General features: G+C 48.3%; 3 protein-coding genes across 3 annotated transcripts; 1 reads left to right on the forward strand and 2 right to left on the reverse strand.

Annotated features, from left to right (window-relative positions):
• Positions 1 to 11,913: 11,913 nt before the first annotated feature.
• On the reverse strand, positions 11,914 to 12,537 carry HD556DRAFT_1244617 (uncharacterized protein; the record flags this gene model as incomplete). The annotated part of the gene is made up of 3 exons (XM_041298462.1): positions 11,914 to 12,041; positions 12,089 to 12,212; positions 12,286 to 12,537. Coding segments are annotated over 3 exons (504 nt in total), but the record flags the coding sequence as incomplete, so codon positions are not given.
• Positions 12,538 to 14,681: 2,144 nt separating this feature from the next.
• Positions 14,682 to 16,144, reverse strand: HD556DRAFT_1529800 (uncharacterized protein; the record flags this gene model as incomplete). The annotated part of the gene is made up of 5 exons (XM_041309430.1): positions 14,682 to 15,295; positions 15,354 to 15,484; positions 15,537 to 15,655; positions 15,712 to 15,960; positions 16,014 to 16,144. 5 exons carry the CDS (start codon positions 16,142 to 16,144, stop codon positions 14,798 to 14,800), a joined length of 1,128 nt encoding a protein of 375 aa, XP_041156038.1. The 3' UTR covers positions 14,682 to 14,797.
• An 822-nt stretch (positions 16,145 to 16,966) lies between these two features.
• Positions 16,967 to 21,666, forward strand: HD556DRAFT_1447539 (P-loop containing nucleoside triphosphate hydrolase protein; the record flags this gene model as incomplete). Its single annotated transcript, XM_041307289.1, has 11 exons — positions 16,967 to 17,371; positions 17,426 to 17,651; positions 17,702 to 17,896; positions 17,953 to 18,477; positions 18,533 to 18,768; positions 18,825 to 19,076; positions 19,141 to 19,560; positions 19,622 to 19,936; positions 19,989 to 20,171; positions 20,227 to 20,410; positions 20,462 to 21,666. The coding sequence occupies 11 exons, from the start codon at positions 16,967 to 16,969 to the stop codon at positions 21,664 to 21,666; spliced, it is 4,146 nt and encodes a 1,381-aa protein (XP_041156039.1).
• Positions 21,667 to 22,250: the final 584 nt, after the last annotated feature.

Genomic DNA, 22,250 nt, shown 5'->3' on the forward strand with positions numbered 1-22,250 from the left:
TTGTATTCCTTACTTTAATCTACTGGGTTTTACCTGGAACATCGTCCTTCAGTAAGGTCTCCAACCTTACTGTCTAGAACTACTATTCTAAGGGAGTCAGCAACACTCGCCTTAGCCAGAAACCTTGATCTCTCAATCGAGAGCAGACTCACGTCTATCTAGGCATCCTGCCGATTGTCTACTCAGACAGAGATAGCTCGACTCATCCCAGTCGTAACAAAAGATTAAAGTCTTTATCACCTGAACCGTTGCCATCTGCAACGAAACCGACGCCACGACTTCGTTAACTCCCTTAATCGGAGCCTTGAACTTAGGAGCGCTACCAACCATTCCTCCTTTGAACACCATGACGACACAGAACAAAGAAATAGAACTAAAGATCGGTTCCCCTCCCGAATTCGATGGAGACAGAGAAGAATCAAAGAGATTCATGATGAAATGTCATGCATATCTCGACATTAACGACAAAGTTTACGTCGATGATAAGAAAAAGATCATTCTTGTGTTATCCTACATGACGAAAGGAAATGCAGCAGCCTGGGCAGAAGACTTCATGGAAGCAGCCCTAGACCCCAAGAGGAAAGACACCTCCGGACAGATGATCGGTTATGGTACCTGGGCCAAATTTAAAAAGGACTTCGATGAAGCCTTTAAACCCATGGACCCCGCCGGAACCGCAATGACGAAGATACGAGGATTAGAGATGAAAGGAGATCTCCAAACCTACATCTCCAACTACAAACTCCTCGCACATCGAGCAGGAATGACCGAACAAGCCCCCCTCATCGAATTCTTTCGACAGGGCCTAGACTACGGGCTTCAGGACAACCTGTACAAAACGGGCGAAACTCTCGATGACTTCGACACCGTTGTCAACTCTTGCATTAATCTCGATAACGCCTTCCAAAGATGGAAAGCTATCAAGAAGAAAGAAAGACCCCAGCAACAGAAAAAGAAGAACTTCGGAAATAGACACTATATTCCAAAAAGGAACGATGACATGGAAGTCGACCGCATAAGCCGTCTCTCAGACGCAGAGTTGAAGAAGCACCTCAAAGAAGGACGATGCTTCAAATGTCACCAAGTAGGACACCGTGCCAACGACACCTCCTTCCACCCAAGAGAAAGAGGACAGATCCGAAGAAACAAAGAAGAAACTAGCAGCGACGACGAAGACGAAAGTCGCGCTTCCTCCTCCAGGAACCCTATCAGAAGGAAGAAAGAAAAAGACGAGGAAGAAACTCCGAGGAGGAAAGCACCGGTCCGAAGGAAAACCGAAAAAGCCAAAGAAGTTGAAGAAGAAGAAGACAGCGACTTCACTGAAGTGGAACGTCGCTTCGTGGAGATGGATTTTTAGAAAGGGACACTGCCTCGACGTCAGTAACTCCCACTCATGTACGACTAATACGTTCTATCGGAACCAGAAATGAATTAAGAATTCCTGCATCCATTTTTTCCGATAAACGCGTGCAAACCGTCGAAACATCCATGGTCATCGATTCCGGAGCATCCGGCACTTTTATCAGCGATACTTTCTGTAAAAGGCATAGAATAAAAACCCATAAACTCTCACGACCCTTCCCTGTTATCACCGCCGATGGATCAGACGCCCAAGGAGGACTCATCTCTCGTTACTGCGTACTCACGATCAAAATCGATCAACGAACCATGATCGGGAAATTCAATGTGGCGAAACTAGCCAAACAAGACAAAATCCTCCTAGGATTCCCCTGGCTTGCTGCACTAAAGCCCCAGATCGATTGGGAAGCCAAAACCGTATCTCTCCCATCAACAAGGAGGTCGCTCACCATAGAAAAAAACATTGACAGAAAAAGACGCAAGAAGTCGCTCCCGCCACTCTTCAGAAAAGAAAAAGAAGTCAGAAAAGAAACAACCCGAACTTGGACAAATTCCAAACTACGGAAACCGATACAGGTGAAGATGGCAACTAAGGAAACCATCCCCCCCTATACCGCTTCCGTAGAAGAAATAGTTGATGAAGAAATACCCAACTATGACACAAAGGACGACGTCTGGTCAGAAAACTTCAAAACTCCAGTCACAGATCCACTTGCCTATCAATTAGCCAGTGACGAAGTACTCGTCGAGTATGCCACCGATGGATCCACCGTACGCATCATAGAAGATATAACCTTCGATACCCCACTCGTTCGAGACGGAACGTCAAAAAGAGAACAAAACTATGGAAAAACAAGTAATAAAGCCCAAGAATTCGCGGTTGCAGGAGAAATAGAAAAGCAAAAGAAAACTTTCGAAGAACTCGTCCCTCACTTCCTCCACCACTATAAAGACGTTTTTGCCAAAGATGGTCTTAACAAACTCCCGCCGGAAAGACCGGGAGTAGATCATCATATCGACCTCAAACCAGGATTTGTACCCAAGACGTCAAAAGTCTATCCATTATCAGGAAAAGAACGAGAAGCTGTCAAAACATTTATCGAAGAAAATACTAGAAAAGGTTTTATTGTCCCCTCCAAGTCACCTCAAGCCAGCGGATTCTTTTTTGTAGGAAAGAAGAGCGGAGAACTACGTCCCTGTCAGGATTATCGGTATCTCAACGATTGGACCGTACGAAATCAATATCCCCTCCCCTTGCCAAAATCCCTCATTGAACAACTCTATGACGCTAAGTATTTCACGAAGATCGACATTAGATCAGGGTACAATAACGTAAGGATCCACCCAGAAGATCGATGGAAAGCAGCGTTTACCACTCAAGAAGGACTGTTCGAGCCAACAGTCATGTTTTTTGGATTAACGAATTCCCCCGCAACTTTCCAAGCGTTCATGACCAACGTCTGCCAGAAGCAGATAAACCAAGGATGGCTAGTCATATACATGGACGACTTATTGATCTTCTCAAAGGATCTCCAGCAGCACCAAGCACGGACCATCGAAATCCTCGACATCCTTCGAAAAGAGAAACTATTCGTTAAACCGGAAAAATGCACCTTTGATGCGCGAGAGGTAGAATATCTTGGTATGATGATCCGACCAGGGGAAGTAGGGATGGAACCCGCCAAAGTAGACGGAATCAAACACTGGCCAACTCCGGAGAATCTAAAAGACACACGGTCTTTTCTAGGATTCTGCAATTTCTACCGGACGTTCATTGCTCACTACTCGGATATCGCTCGACCCCTTATCGACCTCACAAAGAAAGACCACCCTTTCGTTTGGACTGACAAGTGTCAGAACGCCTTTGACCACCTTAAAAACGCCTTTTTATCGCAACCAGTCCTAAGAAACCCGGATCCGACTCGCCAATTCGCAATTGCTACCGATGCATCGTTGGCAGCAACCGGAGCAGTGTTGCTGCAGACTGATGAAAATGGAATGTACCGTCCATGCGGTTACCTATCCCAATCTCTCAACCCCGCAGAACGAAACTACGAAATCTTTGACAGAGAACTACTGGCAGTCATCAGAGCACTCTCTGAATGGCGCCACTATTTAGAAGGGAGCCCCCACACCGTGATAGTATTCACGGATCATATGAACCTCCTGTACTTCCGCTCCGCCCAAAAGCTGACACGAAGACAGGCACGTTGGCAACTCGCCCTTTCCAATTATCAGTTAGAGTTGCATCACGTCGCAGGGACCAAATTAGCCGCCCCTGATGCCCTTTCTCGACGCCCCGACCATTCACTCGGAAAAGACGATAACGAAAATCGCATTCTCCTTCCTGATACCATGTTCGTACGACTAATTGACAATGATTTGTCGGAAAGTATTGCACGCAACTCCGCCAACGATCCCGTCTACCAGAAAGCCCTGGAAGCATTGGACGGAGTATGCCTTCCCCCAATGAAATCCGCCCTCTCAGACTGGACGTGCACCAATGGCGTCCTCTTTTATAAAAATAGAGCTTACGTCCCAGCAGCCCAACGACATGACGTGTTATTTAAACACCATGATCATCCCACTGCGGGACATCCCGGACGATTCAAGACGGAAGAACTCGTCAAACGAGATTTTTGGTGGCCAGCCATGGGAACTTACATCCGCAAATACGTCGACGGATGTGCATTATGTCAGCAAATGAAGGCTGACACGCACCCGGTCACTCCGCCGTTGCGACCGATCCCTTCCATCGCCACTCGCCCCTTCTCCCAAGTCTCTGTTGACCTTATCACCGACCTACCTGTATCGGGCGGTTTTGACTCTATCATGATCGTGGTAGACCATGGGCTTACGAAGGGGGTAATTATTTCACCTTGCAATAAAAACATCACCTCCGAAGGAGTAGCTAGACTATTCCTCAAAAACGTGTTCAAAAGATTCGGCCTTCACGAAAAAGTGATCTCAGACAGAGGACCGCAGTTCATTTCAAAATTCTCTCGAGAACTTGCCCGACTACTCGGATATCAGATCGCCGCATCAACCGCCTACCACCCCCAGACAGACGGACAAACAGAACGTCTTAACCAAGAATTAGAAACCTACCTACGGATCTATTGCAGGAATAACCCGTTAGAATGGTCAAATCATCTTCCTATCGCCGAATTCGTCCACAATCATCGGAAACATGATGCCAGGAACACGTCACCATTCTTCCTCATGATGGGCTACGAACCACGAGGGATCCCTCACATCTTATCAGTATCAGACACGCCAGCAGCAGAAGAAAGACTCAGAAACCTACAGAAGATACGTGAAGAAGCACTCGCTTGTCATAACATCGCCATGCAACGAGTGGCAGAAAGATCTCGCCATGGGAAATACCGACCATGGAAGATAGGAGATAAGGTATGGCTTACGGCCACCAATCTCCTGACATCTTTACCTTCTAGGAAACTTGCGCCCAAACGATACGGCCCATTCGTTATCACCGCAGTCTTATCTCCTATCACATTTACTCTAAAACTCCCAGACCAGTGGAAAGTTCACCCCACGTTCCATGCTTCCGAACTATCGTCCTATCGCGAAACAGAGATACACGGACCGAACTACACCGAACCTCCACCTGACATTATCAATGGCGAAGAAGAATATGAAATAGAAGCTATTCTTAGCCATAAAGGCACGGGTAAACGAAGACGCTATCTCGTATCATGGATAGGCTACTCTTCCGGAAGCAACGAATGGATACCCGAGGAGAACTTGCGGAGTTCGAAAGAGCTTTTAACAACATATAAGAAGAGGCACAAGCTAAACTGAACGAACCATTCCCCTGTAAACGAAACCCAAGTAACCAATATGCCCTTCCCCGCATCCACCTACACTCTGCCATACCACTCCACCTTCGAAACTTCCGCCCTTGACTCAAATGACGAACGATACGAAACGTACATCACCCAAGCTGAAGACCTCACCCTCATTGAGGCAGCACTTCTCTGCCCCCAACATGCCATTGAGCTCACCAGAGTCCTCTTCGGAAGAAACGCCCACTCCATCAACCTCCTCATCAACATCATTAGAGCCACCGAGATCATCGAACGAGTCTGTCGTCTCGTTGAAGACAACACGGTCCGCCACAGTCTCATGCATATGCAGAGGCGCATACGCAACTTTGCTCTGCGCCTTATTCCTGAAGAAGTTAAAGACGATATTAGAACGGTCATCCACATCGTCTCAGAACAAACCGCAGGGGTTGCGCGCCCACCTTCCCCTATGGGCTCCACCAGAGGAGCCCCTCCTCCCTCATACCAAGACGCTGCTCCTACTCTCTCTTCTCACATTCCTAATGAGTTACTGGCTGCGGTCAATAATCTCGCGCAGACAACGGAAGCCATGTTAGCTTCCCTCAGAGAAGAAAACCGCCAAGCGATCCCCGTACCAGCCCCTACGGTGGAAACTATTGAACATCCTCCCCATCTTTATACTGCGTTCTCTGCTACCCGCGAAGAAATCGCTGCCGATCCAAACCAACAACTCTTATCCTATCATGAAGAACAGAACTTGGCCAACGCATTGGCCTCACTCCACATTCATCCCCCGATTGTCATTCCGGACTCATTATCAACGCATACCTTCACGGATGGAATAGTACCCATGCAAGCGTTGGGAAGAACTCAACCTGCCACTCCTGCTGAGCTAATCGCGGAGGCAGAGCAACGAGGTGTAGCCGTTAGGCACCCCATGCAACGAACCGATTTAACCAGGAAAAGAACGCGAGCTCGGCGCTCTGGTAAAGATAAAGGAAAGAGACGCGCCACCAGTGCAGATGAAGCACTTAGTCCTAAGCCAGGCCCATCACCCTTACGAGCGACCTCCTCTAATCCTGATGAAAACCGCGTATGCAGATACTGCAAGACGATCGGGCATAGGCAAATTAATTGCTCCGACTACTACTGTCGCGTCTGTCGAGAATTGTCTCCAGGCCATCTTTCATTTTATTGCCCACACTATACTGGAGAAACCCCTACTTCTCTAACCTGGAAGGACGAAGGATTTTACCAGGCACTCGCAGCCTGGGAGAATGACGCCGATGAAGCATACGCAGCATTATGCAGGGAAGAAGAAATGCTTTATTCGGAGGAACGCATGAAGGCTGGACCAGAAGACGACTTAGAGTATTCTGACGATCCCATTTACTATGCTAACCAGGATGATTGAATCCGGTGGTTTCAACCCTAGTAAGGGGGTAATGTTACAGTAACATCTAAACCCCTATACTCATTTCCTTGCTACCTCTAAACGGGCCGTCCGTACCACGCTTATCTCTTATCATGCTTATCTCTTATCTCACCAAGCGGGCTGTCCACCTCTTTCTGCTTCTATCTTGATAACGCATTTACAAGCTCCGCTTGAACACTGGTATATAAACCTACCTACCCACTGTTGTATTCCTTACTTTAATCTACTGGGTTTTACCTGGAACATCGTCCTTCAGTAAGGTCTCCAACCTTACTGTCTAGAACTACTATTCTAAGGGAGTCAGCAACACTCGCCTTAGCCAGAAACCTTGATCTCTCAATCGAGAGCAGACTCACGTCTATCTAGGCATCCTGCCGATTGTCTACTCAGACAGAGATAGCTCGACTCATCCCAGTCGTAACAATGTCAGTGTGGTGAACCATGTCTCGGCCAAGCTTCCTGGGGCACATTGCCAATGGAACCTGTCAACCTTTTGCGTGTCGTTCCATGTTATAGGCAGGTTGAGGTCGAGCTGTCGTAGCCATTCATTATGCTCTTCTCCTCCTGTGTAGTCGCCTCGGAGTAATGGTAAGACTGGCAGTGTGGTAATCGTTGACATAGGTAATGCTGGGTAAACTTGTGTATGGGTTTGCACTTTTGACGACTGTTGGTTGGCCTGATGCTTCTGTCGAATATGACAAAGGTTGGGTGCGAAGTCGGCTGGTGGTTGGGGTGGGGGAGAGGCAATATGTATGTTTAACAAGGAGTTGGAGGCTTGTCTGCGGGGACTTAGCGAGAACACTGGCTGTTCTGATGGGATGTTGCGAAGCTTCGCAATGTCTTTGATCTTGAGGGCTGTGGTGACTGCGTGTGATGTGGATATCTAGAAGGAGTATATGACAGAGGCTGGTAATGTTAAGATCTATCAAATGAGTAGATGAGAGAAGCTGAGAAATCTAAGGTGTGCTGAGAAGGAATAAGCGAGAGAGGCTGGACAATTTGAAGTATGATAAAAAAAAGAGTAGATGAGAGAGGCTGAACAGTCTAAAATACGTTGGAAAAGAGTAGACAAGAGAGGTTAGAAAATACTTTGAGAACAGAAACAAGACTGGGGTGTAAGGATCACAACAACTGCAGAGAGAAGAGAAAACAAAGAAGACGAACCAAGGGAATCTGGGTGAGAAAACAAAGTCCGTCAGGCTGGCTTGTCACACAAGGTAGGCCGTGGAGATGCTCGCTCTAGTCACCAGGTGAGTCGGTGCGACAAGTCAAGGTGACACTATGAAAGATGCACTATGGTGGAGCGATGACTTCTACTATAAGGCACTGGCGCTACCTCCATTGGTGTTCTTTGATGGCACACATTGGCCCGCCAACATGCAGTTCAAGGAACCCTCCAAAATGGACATATTGGATGCAAGTGCTTTGCTACAATTCTGGTGGGCTTGGCAAGAACAGCATATTCAAACAGCCTTTTCATTCACGGCGTGGCAAGATTCTGATGGGGAAATCTGTGAGGCAGTTGTTTATCCAGCACCCCAGCAGGCCGCCATGAATGGAAACCGCACTCAATGAACCCAGCAAAAGGGGAAGTACAAAGGCAATGCCTTACCATCTCACTGGACCATCAAAGACAGCAGTTCAGAGGATGAGTTATATGGTGATGATGGTCACTCATTGAGTGAAAATGATGGACCACTTTTCACTGCCCGTTGAAAGGATGTGACCCCACCACCGCAAGCCACACTCCTGACCAACAAACCCTGCAAGCTCAAGTCTAACACTGCTCTGCCACAGCAAAGTGCATGGCAGACACCAGCTGCCATTGGCGACGTGCCAAAACCAGAGATTGCCACATTCGGAAGTACCAAGGAGCCTGCCAGACCTCAGAAGAAGGCCATGAAGCAGCCATCTAGACCATTAACTGCTGTCACGAGAAGCAAGGAGGTCACATATGCCGCCAATGATCAGCCCAGGGGATCCAAACACCTGCGCTTCTGAGGTTGTTAGAGATACACTGGCAAAGAGGACAAGCACCTGAGTGTTCCTGAAACCGTCATACATTACTTCTTAGATGTGTCAGACTGTGTAGTGTATGCAGGGTGGCAGTCCAAGACTCCCACAGTGCATGGCTTGCTTCACAATAGTGGTTCTCAAAGTTAAATTTACGAACCATTAGAAACATCCAAACGAAACAAAGTTCCAGAGGTATTCAAGCTCCGCCAGAATACGATAGGTATCAGTTCTATTGCTAAGTACAATCGATGATCGTGATAATAAACATCATGCCTCGCACATCCGCTCAACAACAGATCTTGCAGGCACTGCGTGCTAAGCAGCTCGATCTCCAATATGCTCGCTACTGTGAACTCATCAAACTCGCCATGGAAGGACTCGAAGACTCCGATGATAGTGATGATTCTGATTCTGATTGCCAGTCCACATCGTCAGAATCCTCACTTAGCGAGTCGATTTTCTTGTTTGCGACATCCACGGACGCAACAGAAATACTGACATGCTCGCATCCCTTCCTCGAATTCAGTAACACAGTTCAAGCCTTAGCTGATGAAGTGGAAAAGTCACAGATACTCTTCGCTCATCCAAAATCTAGCCGGGCCCCGCAGCTACATCTGCTTGAGGAGTGGGCGCTGGATAAACCTGAAAAATTCTGTTGTAAGCTTCGTGTTGATCCTCCAGTCTTTGTGGAGATTGTCAATAAAATCAGCAATCATCCTATATTCCATAACAACTCACGCAACCCTCAATTGCCAGTCCCAGTACAGCTCGCTATAGTCTTGAATATCGCCGGCCACTATGGAAATGCCACGACAACAGAAGACATCGCGATTGGGCCGGTGTCTCGATCGGGACGGTATATAATTGTCATCATCATGTCATGGTTGCTATCCTTCAGCACCACGACCATGTAATCCACTTTGATCCGCTTGATCACGATGATCAAAATGAGCGAGAGAGAGAGCGAAGGACTGGGTTGAAGGACAGACTTGTCCAGAGTGGAGGGGTGGATTTCTTAGCATTGATGGCACACCATTCAATCTGTTTCAGAAGCCTGGGTGGCACGGTGAGGGATTTTATGACCGTAAATTGAATTATTCATTGTCAGCCCAAGTGCGTCACGAGTTAGAGCAGAGAAAATCAAACTAACATTTCAGAAGGTCATAATTATGCCCCACAACCTGCACATTGTCGATTATGTGATCGGAGTCCCCGGGAGTGTCCACGACTCAAACATGTTTGCAAAAGCTCGAATTTCACGCCATCCGCAAACATTTTGGGGGGGAAATGAGTGGATCTGGGCAGATTCAGCCTATGGTGCTCGCCCGTGGTGTGTTGTACCTTTTAAGCAGCGGCAGCTGGTGGATTGACGTGTGATCAAAAAACATTTAATTATCATCTGTCGAAGGTAGTACAAATTGTTCTCTGAGTCACAACTGTCAACTCAACATCTGCAGGTCCGTGTTTGCTCCGAGCACTGCTATGGTTCTTTGAAAGGGCAATTTCAATCTCTTTATGAACTTCGGGGTCAAATACAGGCGCAAAAGACCTTGATGAAGTGAATATGTGGACCCGTTGCTGCTTTATTTTGCATAATATGATTGTCGACATCGAGGAACAGCTTGGCGGTACTGGTACATTCAATCATTTTGCCCAGGAAGCAAGGCAGTGGGGTCATGGAGCACAGGGCAGTGCACAGGAGGATGGGGACAATGCTGAACAAGAAGGAGCTGGGGATGAAGGTTTTATCGGGTCTGAAGGACAGATTTTTCGAAACACGCTGATGGGCCAGTTACTGCGATATCAACAGTGACAGGTAGTAGATACGTACTTTAGTAAATTTACCCAAGGACCTAGAATGAGTGATGTGAGGAAAGTGCGGTGGACGCTGCCTCAAAGCTACCCCCTGTCTTCCCTGCTATAAGGTGTAGACTTCATCTACTTAAGATGGACCACATTATAGACTACCTGCTCCTGGAAGAGGAATTCATTCACAACCAAGAGCGCATGAAGCCCTGGATGCAAGACCCTAGAATGAGTGATGCGAGGAAAGTGCGGTGGATGCAAGAGCCTAGAATGAGTGATGCGAGGAAAGTGCGGTGGTCTTCATGTCAACAGCCTGCTTGCTTCAAACTCAAGGAAAATACAGTAGCCAGAAGTGACTTCAACCAATACACTGTTAAATTCTTCTAGCATACATCACAATGTTTGAACCTACAATAATGAAGAACGAGCTAGAACACTGTAAAGAATTTGTGAGCTAAAATGTCAACAGCGAGGGAAGCAAAGCGAAAGCAGAACAAACATCAAGCAATTAGTTGCAATTCTCAGCACTGGGATCCTGACGAGCCAAATCTTTTTCCATAATCAAATGTTCCAACCTCACTTGCTCGAGCTTGATCTCCAATTCCAGCTGCTTCGTCCGTTCATCTGCCATTGCATGCTCATGGTTTTGAATGGCTATTGTGCTCCGGAGTCCATGTTCACGCTCAGCATGAGATTTGCACATCTTTAGCTCTCTGCTTGCCAATTGGGTCTCTAGCTTGAGGCGTTTGTGGTCGGCCTTGACTGTGGACGCCTCGCATATGTGCTGAACGAGTGTATCTGACGCCTCATTCAGCTTCATCGTGAGCTCAGCTGCTGGGTCTCGTGGCCATTTGTGAGATGTAGTTGGCGATTGATCTGAGTCTTGATCAGATGATACATGACCACCGGAAGTATGAGAAGTACGAACACCAAGGCTGGCCTTGCGTGAATGGAATGCACAGTAAGTGATTTCATCATGCAGCTTGCAGCAGTGTCAGAGTCCTCAGAGGTATCCATCTGCACAGATGCAGCTCTGGCTTTGCTACCAGTGGCATTGGTGGATGGCAAGGGGTATTTGGGCCTATCTGCTCGTTCGGGGGAGTTGAGGGAGATCTCGTTGGGTCCTAGTGGTATGCTTTGCTGCGTTGTGTCGAGATGGGTGATGGATGGGCATTGGTAGTGGTGAAGATTAGATGGTTGAAAATGAGTTGAAGAAGCAGATGATGGTGCCCAGGGAAGTTGAGGGCAAGGGAAGCGTGAAGATGGAGAGTTAGAGGTATCGTCTGGGCTAACCCAGCCTGGACCTTCATTATCACGAAACATGTGTAAGCTAGAATCATCAACTCGCGCAGGAGGATCATCATCTTTATCGGCCTCGCCATCCAAAATTTCGCCCGGCTTAAGGTCCCTGTTGAGAGCACCTGCATCCCCTCCCTCGTCATCCTCACGATCTGCATCATCCAGAGTCTCTTTCCCTTTCCCTTTACCAAAGACATCCATTGCCTCAGCCGAGAAATCCTGACCTGGGTCGGCAGTCGAAAATGACGTATTATAGGCAGGATTGGTTCTCCACCACCTGTGGAGGTCAACCCACCACGGGAATGTCTGCAAGAGGCGGTCTACAAAATTGTCAGAGTGCATGCCCGCAGAGAAAGAGTGTACTGACCAAGAAGCGTCCTTGTTTTCTCATTCTCGTTGAGCTCCTCAAATGAAAGTCCAGCATCTGTCTGACCAAGTTGTAGATTGATCTCGTTATATTTTTTGTGTAGCCTAAAACACCTTGTTAGTAGCTAGGTTGGCGCTGAAGAACATGGGAATGCTGGCAGCAACTCATGATGTAAATCGGCCTTGAATGGGCTTCACAAAAGCGAGAAAGTGTGCTTGAAAGTATTCCCTGACCTTCAGATCTTCATCGCCTGCGAAAACAGATGCTGCGAGCTGCTGCATATAAGTGTTCTTCTGAGTGGTCATCTGCTGACGCGTGCGCCCTTCCTCCTTTGCATCCTTGGCAGAATCAGAGAATATTTTTAGTCGAGCATCTTGGTTGATTTTGCACCACTCGATAAGGCGAGCGGTATGTGGACTGTTCTTCTTCTCCCAGTGTATAGTAGGCATCTTGAGTGCTGGAGCTGATCCAGTGCTGGCAGGCGGGCTGGCACTGGGAGGAGCAGATGAATCAGCTATCAGTCCATGGCTACCACGCTTCACTGGGCGACCTCGAGATCCACATCCACAACCAGTCGCGACTCCTGCCATGATGCGCTGTGGGACACAGTGAAGAGCCACATCTATGGTGCTGTTCACTTATGCGCCGCTACTTTGGGGCAACCGCCAAATCGATGGCCAAAAAGTTCCAACCCTAACCCATTGCTCAAAATGGCAGGCGCAGCTTCGATGTTAGTATACCAGGCATCAACGTCGTTTTGTGAGTTGCGAGACATTAGTATACTATGTACAGACGAAAGTTTTATATTTCAATCTTCATTCAATGGCCCGAAAGTACCATAAAGAGGCAGCCGCTCGTGCAAGACTCGCCCTGACAAGCTCAACTGTATACTGCTACTGCTCCAGTTATATCCAGCGAGGCTGCGCAACACTCAAAACCAACTTGCCGAAAGCTATGGCTTCTGTACGTCTCAGCACAATCCGGTTATGGAGCATCGGATGCACAGGTGGATGGATGCTTATCGGTCAGGTCTGGAGACGAAAAAAGCACAGTTGCAGGTCAAGGAGTTCAGCTCAAGGAAGTACAAGTCTCATAGACGTGGTCTGGAGACTGTAGCATGTCTTTTCGACTGATTTTACCGGTCACCGCCAATTTGGGTCATGTCCGAAAATTTATCTCGCTCAAATTTAATGCTATGCAAAATCGCTCTTGACAATATGTTCCTATCATTAATCTAAGTGTTTTTACAAGACAGAAAGTTTGCACAAATGTAGCGGCACATAAGTGAACAGCACCATAGTGTAGATGGTAAGTCCAATCATCGCGGTATGTCAAAGTTCAAAGCTGCCGAAATTGCCGTGTAGTGCCGAAGTTTTTGTCACAGCATGTGGTTACTCTGAGACCCATTAATGACTCCATATAATTAAATTCATACACATCGCATGGGAAAATATACAACAGGCAGGATTATGTAAGAAGAGGCCTGCACATGGTGGGAGTCCAGGACTCCCACTGTGTACAGGCCGTATCAGATATGTGTATCAGATATGTGTATCAGATATGTGTATCAGATATGTGTATCAGATATGTGTATCAGATATGTGTATCAGATATGTGTATCAGATATGTGTATCAGATATGTGTATCAGATATGTGTATCAGATATGTGTATCAGATATGTGTATCAGATATGTGTACCAGATGTGGGAGTCCAGGACTCCCACCATGTACAGGCCTCAAACCCCCTGAGTACCAGATGTGGGAGTCCAGGACTCCCACTGTGTACAGGCCTCAAACCCCCTGAGTACCAGATGTGGGAGTCCAGGACTCCCACTGTGTGCAGGCCTCAAACCACCTGAGTACCAGATGTGGGAGTCCAGGACTCCCACTGTGTGCAGGCCTCAAACCCCCTGAGTACCAGATGTGGGAGTTCAGGACTCCCACCATGTGCAGGCCTCAAATCACCTGAGTACCACTCCCACATCTGGTACTCAGGTGATTTGAAGCCCGCACATGGTGGGACTCCCATATCTGATACACATGGTATTGCGGCCTGTACACAGTGGGAGTCCTGGACTCCCACATCTGGTACTCAGGTGGTTTGAGGCCTGCACACAGTGGGAGTCCTGGACTCCCACATTTGATACTCAGGGGGTTTGAGGCCTGTACACAGTGGGAGTCCTGGACTCCCACATCTGGTACTCAGGGGGTTTGAGGCCTGCACACAGTGGGAGTCCTGGACTCCCACATTTGATACTCAGGGGGTTTGAGGCCTGTACATGGTGGGAGTCCTGGACTCCCACATTTGATACTCAGGGGGTTTGAGGCCTGCACACAGTGGGAGTCCTGGACTCCCACATCTGGTACTCAGGGGGTTTGAGGCCTGCACACAGTGGGAGTCCTGGACTCCCACATCTGGTACTCAGGGGGTTTGAGGCCTGCACACAGTGGGAGTCCTGGACTCCCACATCTGGTACTCAGGGGGTTTGAGGCCTGCACACAGTGGGAGTCCTGGACTCCCACATCTGGTACCTGAGTGATAATCAAAAACTAAGAAAAATCGATCCTAGGTGGATCCTAGGGGGTCTCATAACTGAAAGAGAATTTACTTGAATGGCTGGATATTAATCAGTAGTGGTAGAAAAGAGTGGAACTCGAAAGGAGAGGATGATAATTGCGAAGAACACACAATAGTAGGCAAAAAACAAGCTAACAAAGAGATGGATCAATGGCCCACGGAATCGATGGTCCAGAGTGGGGGGGGTCACTCTGACGAAGGCCTGCAGACGAGGAACTGGCAAAGTTAGGTTGAGCTCGCAAACGTTCGAGTTCAATTTGCCGTTCAAGCATAGCGAGCTCATGTGCACGCTGTCGTTCAGCTTCGGCAGCCTTAAACTGGAGGCGAGAATCAAACTCAGCCTTTTTTCGGTCTTCCTTTGCCTGGGCTCGCAGAGTATGTTCTCGCTCTCGCACTCGAGCAACTTTCACCCTCAATTCACCAAGGGAGGTGGTAAGGTCCTCGATATGGCTGTGCATCGACTTTCGTTTCTGGCCACTCGCACGACGGACAGAAGGTGGCTCTGGCTTAGCACGCGAGGCAGGTGTAGAGGGAGGAGTGAAGACAATACTTGATTTGTCATCATTGTTCGTATGCTCGGGAGTTGGCGAGCGAGGCCACTCAATTGGTATCTCGTCATCATCCATAGTCTACAACATTGCAATAGTATCTGAAGTGTACTCGAAGGCATGACATAATACTACCCACCTGCGAACAATTGAGAACACTTAGATCGAGTTGAGATGCACTGTTAGCCAAAGCAGAGCGGTCTACAGCAGGACTCTCGCGATACAAGGCATTCATCCGTTTGTACCACGGAAATTTTTTCTTCACTTGGTCTGTGTCAGAAAGAGGTATTAGCACTCATCACGGACACTTGCTAAATCATACCCCATGCATTAAAAATCTCGCTGCCAAAAGTTATCTCATCCTCGCGATCAGCATCAATCAAACCCTGACCAGTCTGTGACATTGAATCACGGTGCTTGATGAATGCCTTGCGCAGTCCACTGTATACATAACTGTAAGCTTTCGATACAAAATTGAATTGAAGAAAAATATGTACTTCGCCACACGGTTCTTGACAGCTTCTGCAAGGTCATTGAGGCCTACATCCTTCCATGGTGAGTCCTCGTGATCGAGAAAAAGGGCTGTAGCCAATTGCCGGTAGAGATTTGCAGGCCGGTTTCCAGTTGAAGCAACCTTGCCACTACCGGGGAGCAACGCGAATCCAAATGCCTTTCGATAGGTGTTACTCTCCTCAATGAGAGTGAGTAACGAGTCTGTAAGGTGGTGATTCTCGGGTTTAGACCAACTGGCTCATAAAATAGTCAGTAGTAGAGTGCATAATAATACTGGACAACTCACGCTACAAGAACAGTCCTTCTTTTGTCTGCTGTTGCAGTCACAACAGCGTGAGGATCTAAGTTCTCCTTCGCGTCAGTGCCTGTGGACTTAGCACGGGAATTCGGAGGGCGGCATTTGCTCGCCTTTGCCATTGCGGAGTTCTGCGCAGCAGCGAGGCGCGTCTCCAGTAACACCCTTGTCGTCGTCATCGGCACCCAGCACAGCCAGCGCACAAGTTGTTCGGCAGTCGGATAACACCGGATTTCAGAGTCCGTGCCGTTGATGCCGAACGAAAATAGCAGGTTGTCGAAATCAGTTCGTTTTCCACAGACAGTCGAAATCAAATTTGGAAACGGCGTCGAAAACGGCTCGTAAAAACAGCTTTGAACGTCCCTATTGGAATCAACGCGCTCTAGGTACACTTGCAAGTAAGTCACCCCCTGGGAATTTACTTCCAATACTACCTAAATAGTGTCCCAATATAGAATACTTGCAAGGCACCTCTGGAAATTTCCGACATATGTGCCTTTTTTTTTTAACTTAGACTTGTACTTCGTTATTTGTACTATGATTTGCATGCCGGACAGACCCGGACAGACGGACCCGCAAATTCGGATTCCCAGATGCCCTCTTATTTTCAGCATTGTCGCTTTGCCTTATTTAGTTTTTGAATTGTGATGGCAGCGTCACGGATTTGGACAGACCCGCACGCAGCCGGACGGAGACTGCCGGAAATTTGACTTTCTGTAATTGTTTGGCTCTTTCGCACGATCGTATTGTGGCGCGCTAAGTTGAAAATTTTTTAGTCTATGAACAGTTTTGCATGCTCACTGCTCAGAGGCTTGCTAAACATTACAATTTTGCCGGCATCTGGCAGATGGCCCTGCCATCATGTACGTACCGAATAGTAGCTTCGTGGGATACGCAGAGTCATGAAAAGGCTATCGCTCAAGCGCTCATAATTCCTGTCCAAGATGCCAGCTATTCCACTCCCTCTTGCTCTAATCCAACTCTGGATAGCAGATCCGGCGCTACCATGGTCCAATCCAGTATGGCAGTCTCTGACAAACGTTTTTGGCGACCCGTGGACGTACGACCGTGGTGAGGGCACAGTAACCCATGTCGCTGAATGGACGATAGGTCAGGCTCAGGCAGTCGAAACCTTCATGAACAATTGTAAGATGGCCGAAGACCCTGTGGAACACTATGCTGTGAAGTGGAAGGACAATGACCATGAAGGTCGTTCCTCGTGGAACGCCTGGGTTAAAACGTCATGGGCTAAATGGAAGATCAATACACTGGTTGACAATATCTTGCAAGAAAGCGGTTGTGAGCCACACGATGTTATGGCAAGGATGAATTGCAAGAACGCGGATGATGTGAGTTATGTGCCAATCCGTCAACCTCCTAATATGACACAGTCGTGCACTTAGTTTCCGACGATGGAAGCTGCACAGGCGAAGCAGGCGGTTTCCGTCAAATTGGCCGACGCATTGTTCGGTGACGATGCATTCACCGACGGATCCTTCGTTATGCCAACTATCATGACGTTTATCACCATGGTGTTGGTATTGACATGGAGCAGATATCGGAAGGTTGTCAAAAGGCAGGCCAACAGTATCGAGAAGAAGGCTCAGGAAGTTGAAGAGCAGTGGCTAGGTAAGCGGGGCAGACTAGTCAGTTAGGGCGGTGGGCTAACCGTAGTGCAGCCATGACGGCTGCAAATTCAAAACCCACATTAGTCAGGATTCGCGCCTACCTGAAGAAACTAGAATCATTGGTCACACTTCTTAGCGTATTCAAGGACCAGGGCACGGTCGATAAACTAAATGCGCGTCGTGAACAAGTTGATGCCTTGCTGGCCGCTGCCAAGAAAGACCCCACTAAGGCAGAATCCATAGCACGTGAGTGGGTCAATATCCGACTGGCATGTACGCAGTGACTGAAGGCGTTATTTTAGGGCTACCTAAACCTCTTCGGGAGGCGCTCGACAAATTGGCAACTGAAAAGGAGGTTAAGGAGCTTGAACTGCTGATTGAAACTACGCTGGCTGCGATGGTGCCCCTTGAAGGTGATGAGGTGGTGATAGATTTCAAGGATAACATTGATGTGAGCGACTGGAAGAGTGGTGTAGAGGAATACGACAAGTGCAATGAGGATGACCTCTGGGAGCAACTGGGCTTGTCAGAGAAGAGACTCCCTTTTTTTCAGACACGATCCGATCCCGATGCTACCATTGACCCTTGGAGCGAAGAAGGTCAGCTATGGCTTGATGATCCGACGAGTCCGGCTCAGATCCTATCGCCTCGGTGGCACCAGCTAGTCGGCATTGTGCGGCTGATTGACAGGGTGTTGGAAGGTGAACCGGTGATGCTGATGGATGGCGTTGGCATTGGCAAGACCATGCAGGCTGTCGGATTGATCGCATGCCTGGCGCACTACAGGGAGCATCACAGGAAACACGGAAAGTTCCCTGGCAAATTTGGTAAGTAATGCGTTTGACATCATCTGGAAACGCTGCATGCGCTGATGCCCCAAAGCTCAACGGTCATACAAGAAGACTGGGGGCAACATACCAGATTTACCCGTTGTGATCATGTGTCCTCCCAACTTGCAACATCAATGGATGAGTGAAATACAACGGTATCTAAGGCGAGCCACGTTCGACGTTCTTCCCTACGCGGGCAAATATACAGCACGGTCACAGTGGTGGACGATAGCTTGGTCCAAGTGCCAGCAACCTCCAATACGACGCATTATCCTGACTACGACAAATGTAAGTGCTTGCTGCGGAAGACTAGCGGAATATAAAATCATTGTATTGTTGAACAGGCGGCACACGACGATGCAGGCACCGTTTTTATTGAAGGCGATAGGGACAGCTACGGGCAGCCAATAGCTAGCCCTCGCTTTGAACGGACAAGTCCCAATACCCTATTCGGCCGAGAATACAATGTGACGCTATTTGACGAAGCTCATTGTGCACGCAAATACAACAAGGTCCACACCGCAGCTCGAGGACTTCAAGAGAGGTCTCACTCAATGGTTGCCATGACTGCAACGCCAGTCACCACAAAACCGTCGGTAAGCCAGTGACATCACTGGTGTCACTGACATAGTGGCTAACATCGCTTCTGATGGGCGCCAGGATCTTTGGATTATGGGTCAATTGCTTGGCCTTCAACGATTCAAAGATATAACACAGCTCAAAGCTATGAACCGAGAATTGGCAGCGGCTCAGCGGAGGGATCGTAAGGCGCAGAGAGAGGCGGGGGTTGAGGGATCGATACTGCGAGCTGTCTTTGTGGGCAATCACAATCCCGAGGCTGCTGAAGAAGAATACCTGCCCGCAATGAAACGATGGATGGGCCGGATGCGAGAGTGGTTCTCCCCTGCCATCATTCTTCGTACCTTGGACTCCACTGACAATACAGGCAAAAAAATTCTAGGTCTCCCTCCATATCATGACCATAGCTTGAAAATCAAGCTGCTTGACTGGGAGATGGACAATCTAAGGTGTATTGCACGGGGATACTTGGATGAATGTCCCATAGTGGGTATGAGCAAGGTGAGGTCTATTGCTCTTCGTCACGGAGCTGTCATCTAAGTACCGATTTTTTGCTGTGTAGAATTTCTACGTCGAATTTCGACGATCTATCCTTCATCCGCATATGAACCCAACTGAGGAACGGTCTTGGACAAAACCGAAATCCTTGGAAGAATGGCACACCAGCCCTGATACCAAAAGTATGAAGTTGGACGTTCTGGCTAAACTTCTTAAGTACCATTTGGAATCTGACGGTCGCCAGCCATTGATGATGGATGAGAGCGGTCGCAACCTAGTTCCTAACCCGGCATTCACGGCTGGCAATACCAGCCCAGATGAGCCGGACCGAATTATAGTATTCTCGGCCTTCGTCACATCTAATCATGCCATTGTGGATGTATGTTTCATGCTTGACTCCTGCAATCTTTTGGTTTAATACTACCTTCCAGATTTTAGACCTTAATGGCATACATGCGCTGGAACTTAATGGCCAGACCCCCATGAGGAAACGCAAGGTCATTTTGGACCAGTTTAGATTATCTGCACGGCCCAACGGAGCGCGCGTCTTGATTTTGTCAGGCGTGGGGACGGTAGGCTTAAATTTGGCCTGCAGTAATATAATGATAGTTATGGTGCGTACATTATCATAAGCGCTCGCATGCTAAATGCAGTTGATCATTGTGATAGGATACGCTTTGGTCAGAACAGGACGATCGACAGTTACGTGGGCGGATCTACCGTCATCCTCAGGTCAAAGAGGTGCATATCTACCGAGCCATTGCCTTGAAGACCGCAGATGTCTTTCTCAACAACATCTCATTCTCGAAAGGCGCGATGCATGATGAATTTGTTGGTGCTCCCAAGGAATTCCGTGTGTACCTGCCGTGTCTGCCTAGGGCTTGGCTAAAGACTATTTTTGCAGGAGGCATCTTTGATGGCGATGGTGACGCCATGGGAGATTTGATCTCTGTCGGTCTATCAAAGTTGGATGATTGCCCTGATGATGGTGACCCTGTGGACGTCGACTTCGAACCCATTGTAAGGAAAAAAACGAGCAAAAAGAAACCTCGTACCAAAACCACCGTCAAGACCGCAATCCTTGCCAAATCTGCCATGAAGCGTAAGGGTAAGGGAAGGGATGAAATGTCCCTGACGGTCGACACAGATGACGAGTCTGAGGGCACCTCGCACAAACGATGCAAGGGCATGCAGCCACAGCCGTCCACCATCACAAGCAAGGAGGCGGCTGGTACAACCAGCAAAGCTATAGTGCCGCTCCAGTTAGACGAGACTCAGTCATCCTCCCCATCGTCCGCACCCAAGGACAACTCGGCAGTAGTGGTGTCCAGGGATGATCATGGCGATTCATCCCTCTCTGAGTCACTTTCTGCCTTCCATCAGCCTTCTCCCAACCTTGATTGCTCTCACTCTACATCTCCATGCTCCTACCCGCACCATCCATCCACCGGTCTGCAGGCGGCTGGTACAACCAGCAAAGCTATAGTGCCGCTCCAGTTAGACGAGACTCAGTCATCCTCCCCATCGTCCACACCCAAGGACAACTCGGCGGTAGTAGAGTTCAAGGATGATCACGGCGATTCATCGGTCTCCGAGTCACCCTCACGCTTCCCTCAGCCTTCTCCCAACCTTTCTTCCTCTACATCTCCACACTCCTACCCGCACCATCTATCCACTGGTCTCAGTCCACCTATCGATGCTCAGCCAGAACAACTTGCGGGCGTTCAGGGTGGCCGCTTGCGCTGCAGTGTTGAGGAGGCATTAACTGCTCCTGACTGTGAGATGGACTGGAATGATGACAGAAACCACGACTGGAATGACGGCGGCGGCCATGACAGCCGCTTGACTGTGGAACACGAGGAGCAACGCTCCCTGCACGTTCACCAGACCCCGTCGTTTTATGACACCTTCACCAAGAAGAATTCGGTTCCAATGTCCTCTTCCTCAAGGGCAGCAGTTAGCAGGGACCTGTGCAAGTCTGACACACCTCGACCTCGACCCCGCCCTCGCCCAGTGAAATTCAACCCTGTCTCATTCGGCTCGGGACCTGTTCATTCTGCTAGATTTTCTTCCAACGATCGCGTGCAACGGCAGCGATCTCGCAAATAGGGTACGTTGTAATGTCTCCCTGAGTCTTCTTTTGTTATGTCTCTTGTTGATACGATCACTAGTTTCCTCGGAGGTCTGACATCTCTCTATGATTCTCTGATTATCTCTTACCTACACCCTTCGAAGCACTTAGACTGTGACAGTTGTTCCAATGAATTCCATTTCTCATCAGTGTTTTGTCAAATGAGATCTATGAGGCAACCCATTGATAGATAAACTGGCATCAGCTGACGGGTGGAATTTCATATTTCAAGAAAACTGGGCTTAAGCTGTAAGTCAAGAGACGACGTGGTAATGGTGTTATTCGGATAAAGGACATTAGGTCGGTACAAAAGCACGAGTACCGATATGTAATGATGATGAACATCGTATGAAGTCCGCAAAGTACTAGTAGGCCAAACGATATGTACTAGAAGTCGATACTAAAGTGTGAGTATGCAACGAACGCTAGCATAAATCAATGTGAAGTCCATGATGAGAAAGTTTAATCCTCCGCCTCGGAGCCTGCTTCGTCTTCATCGCCCTCATCAGGCCGAGCAAACATCAGTGACTTGATGAGACTTCAAGATATTGTAGCCGTGCGA

This window comes from Suillus plorans (assembly GCF_016647745.1).
Source record: "Suillus plorans strain S12 chromosome Unknown HD556scaffold_64, whole genome shotgun sequence".
Lineage (NCBI taxonomy): Eukaryota > Fungi > Basidiomycota > Agaricomycetes > Boletales > Suillaceae > Suillus > Suillus plorans.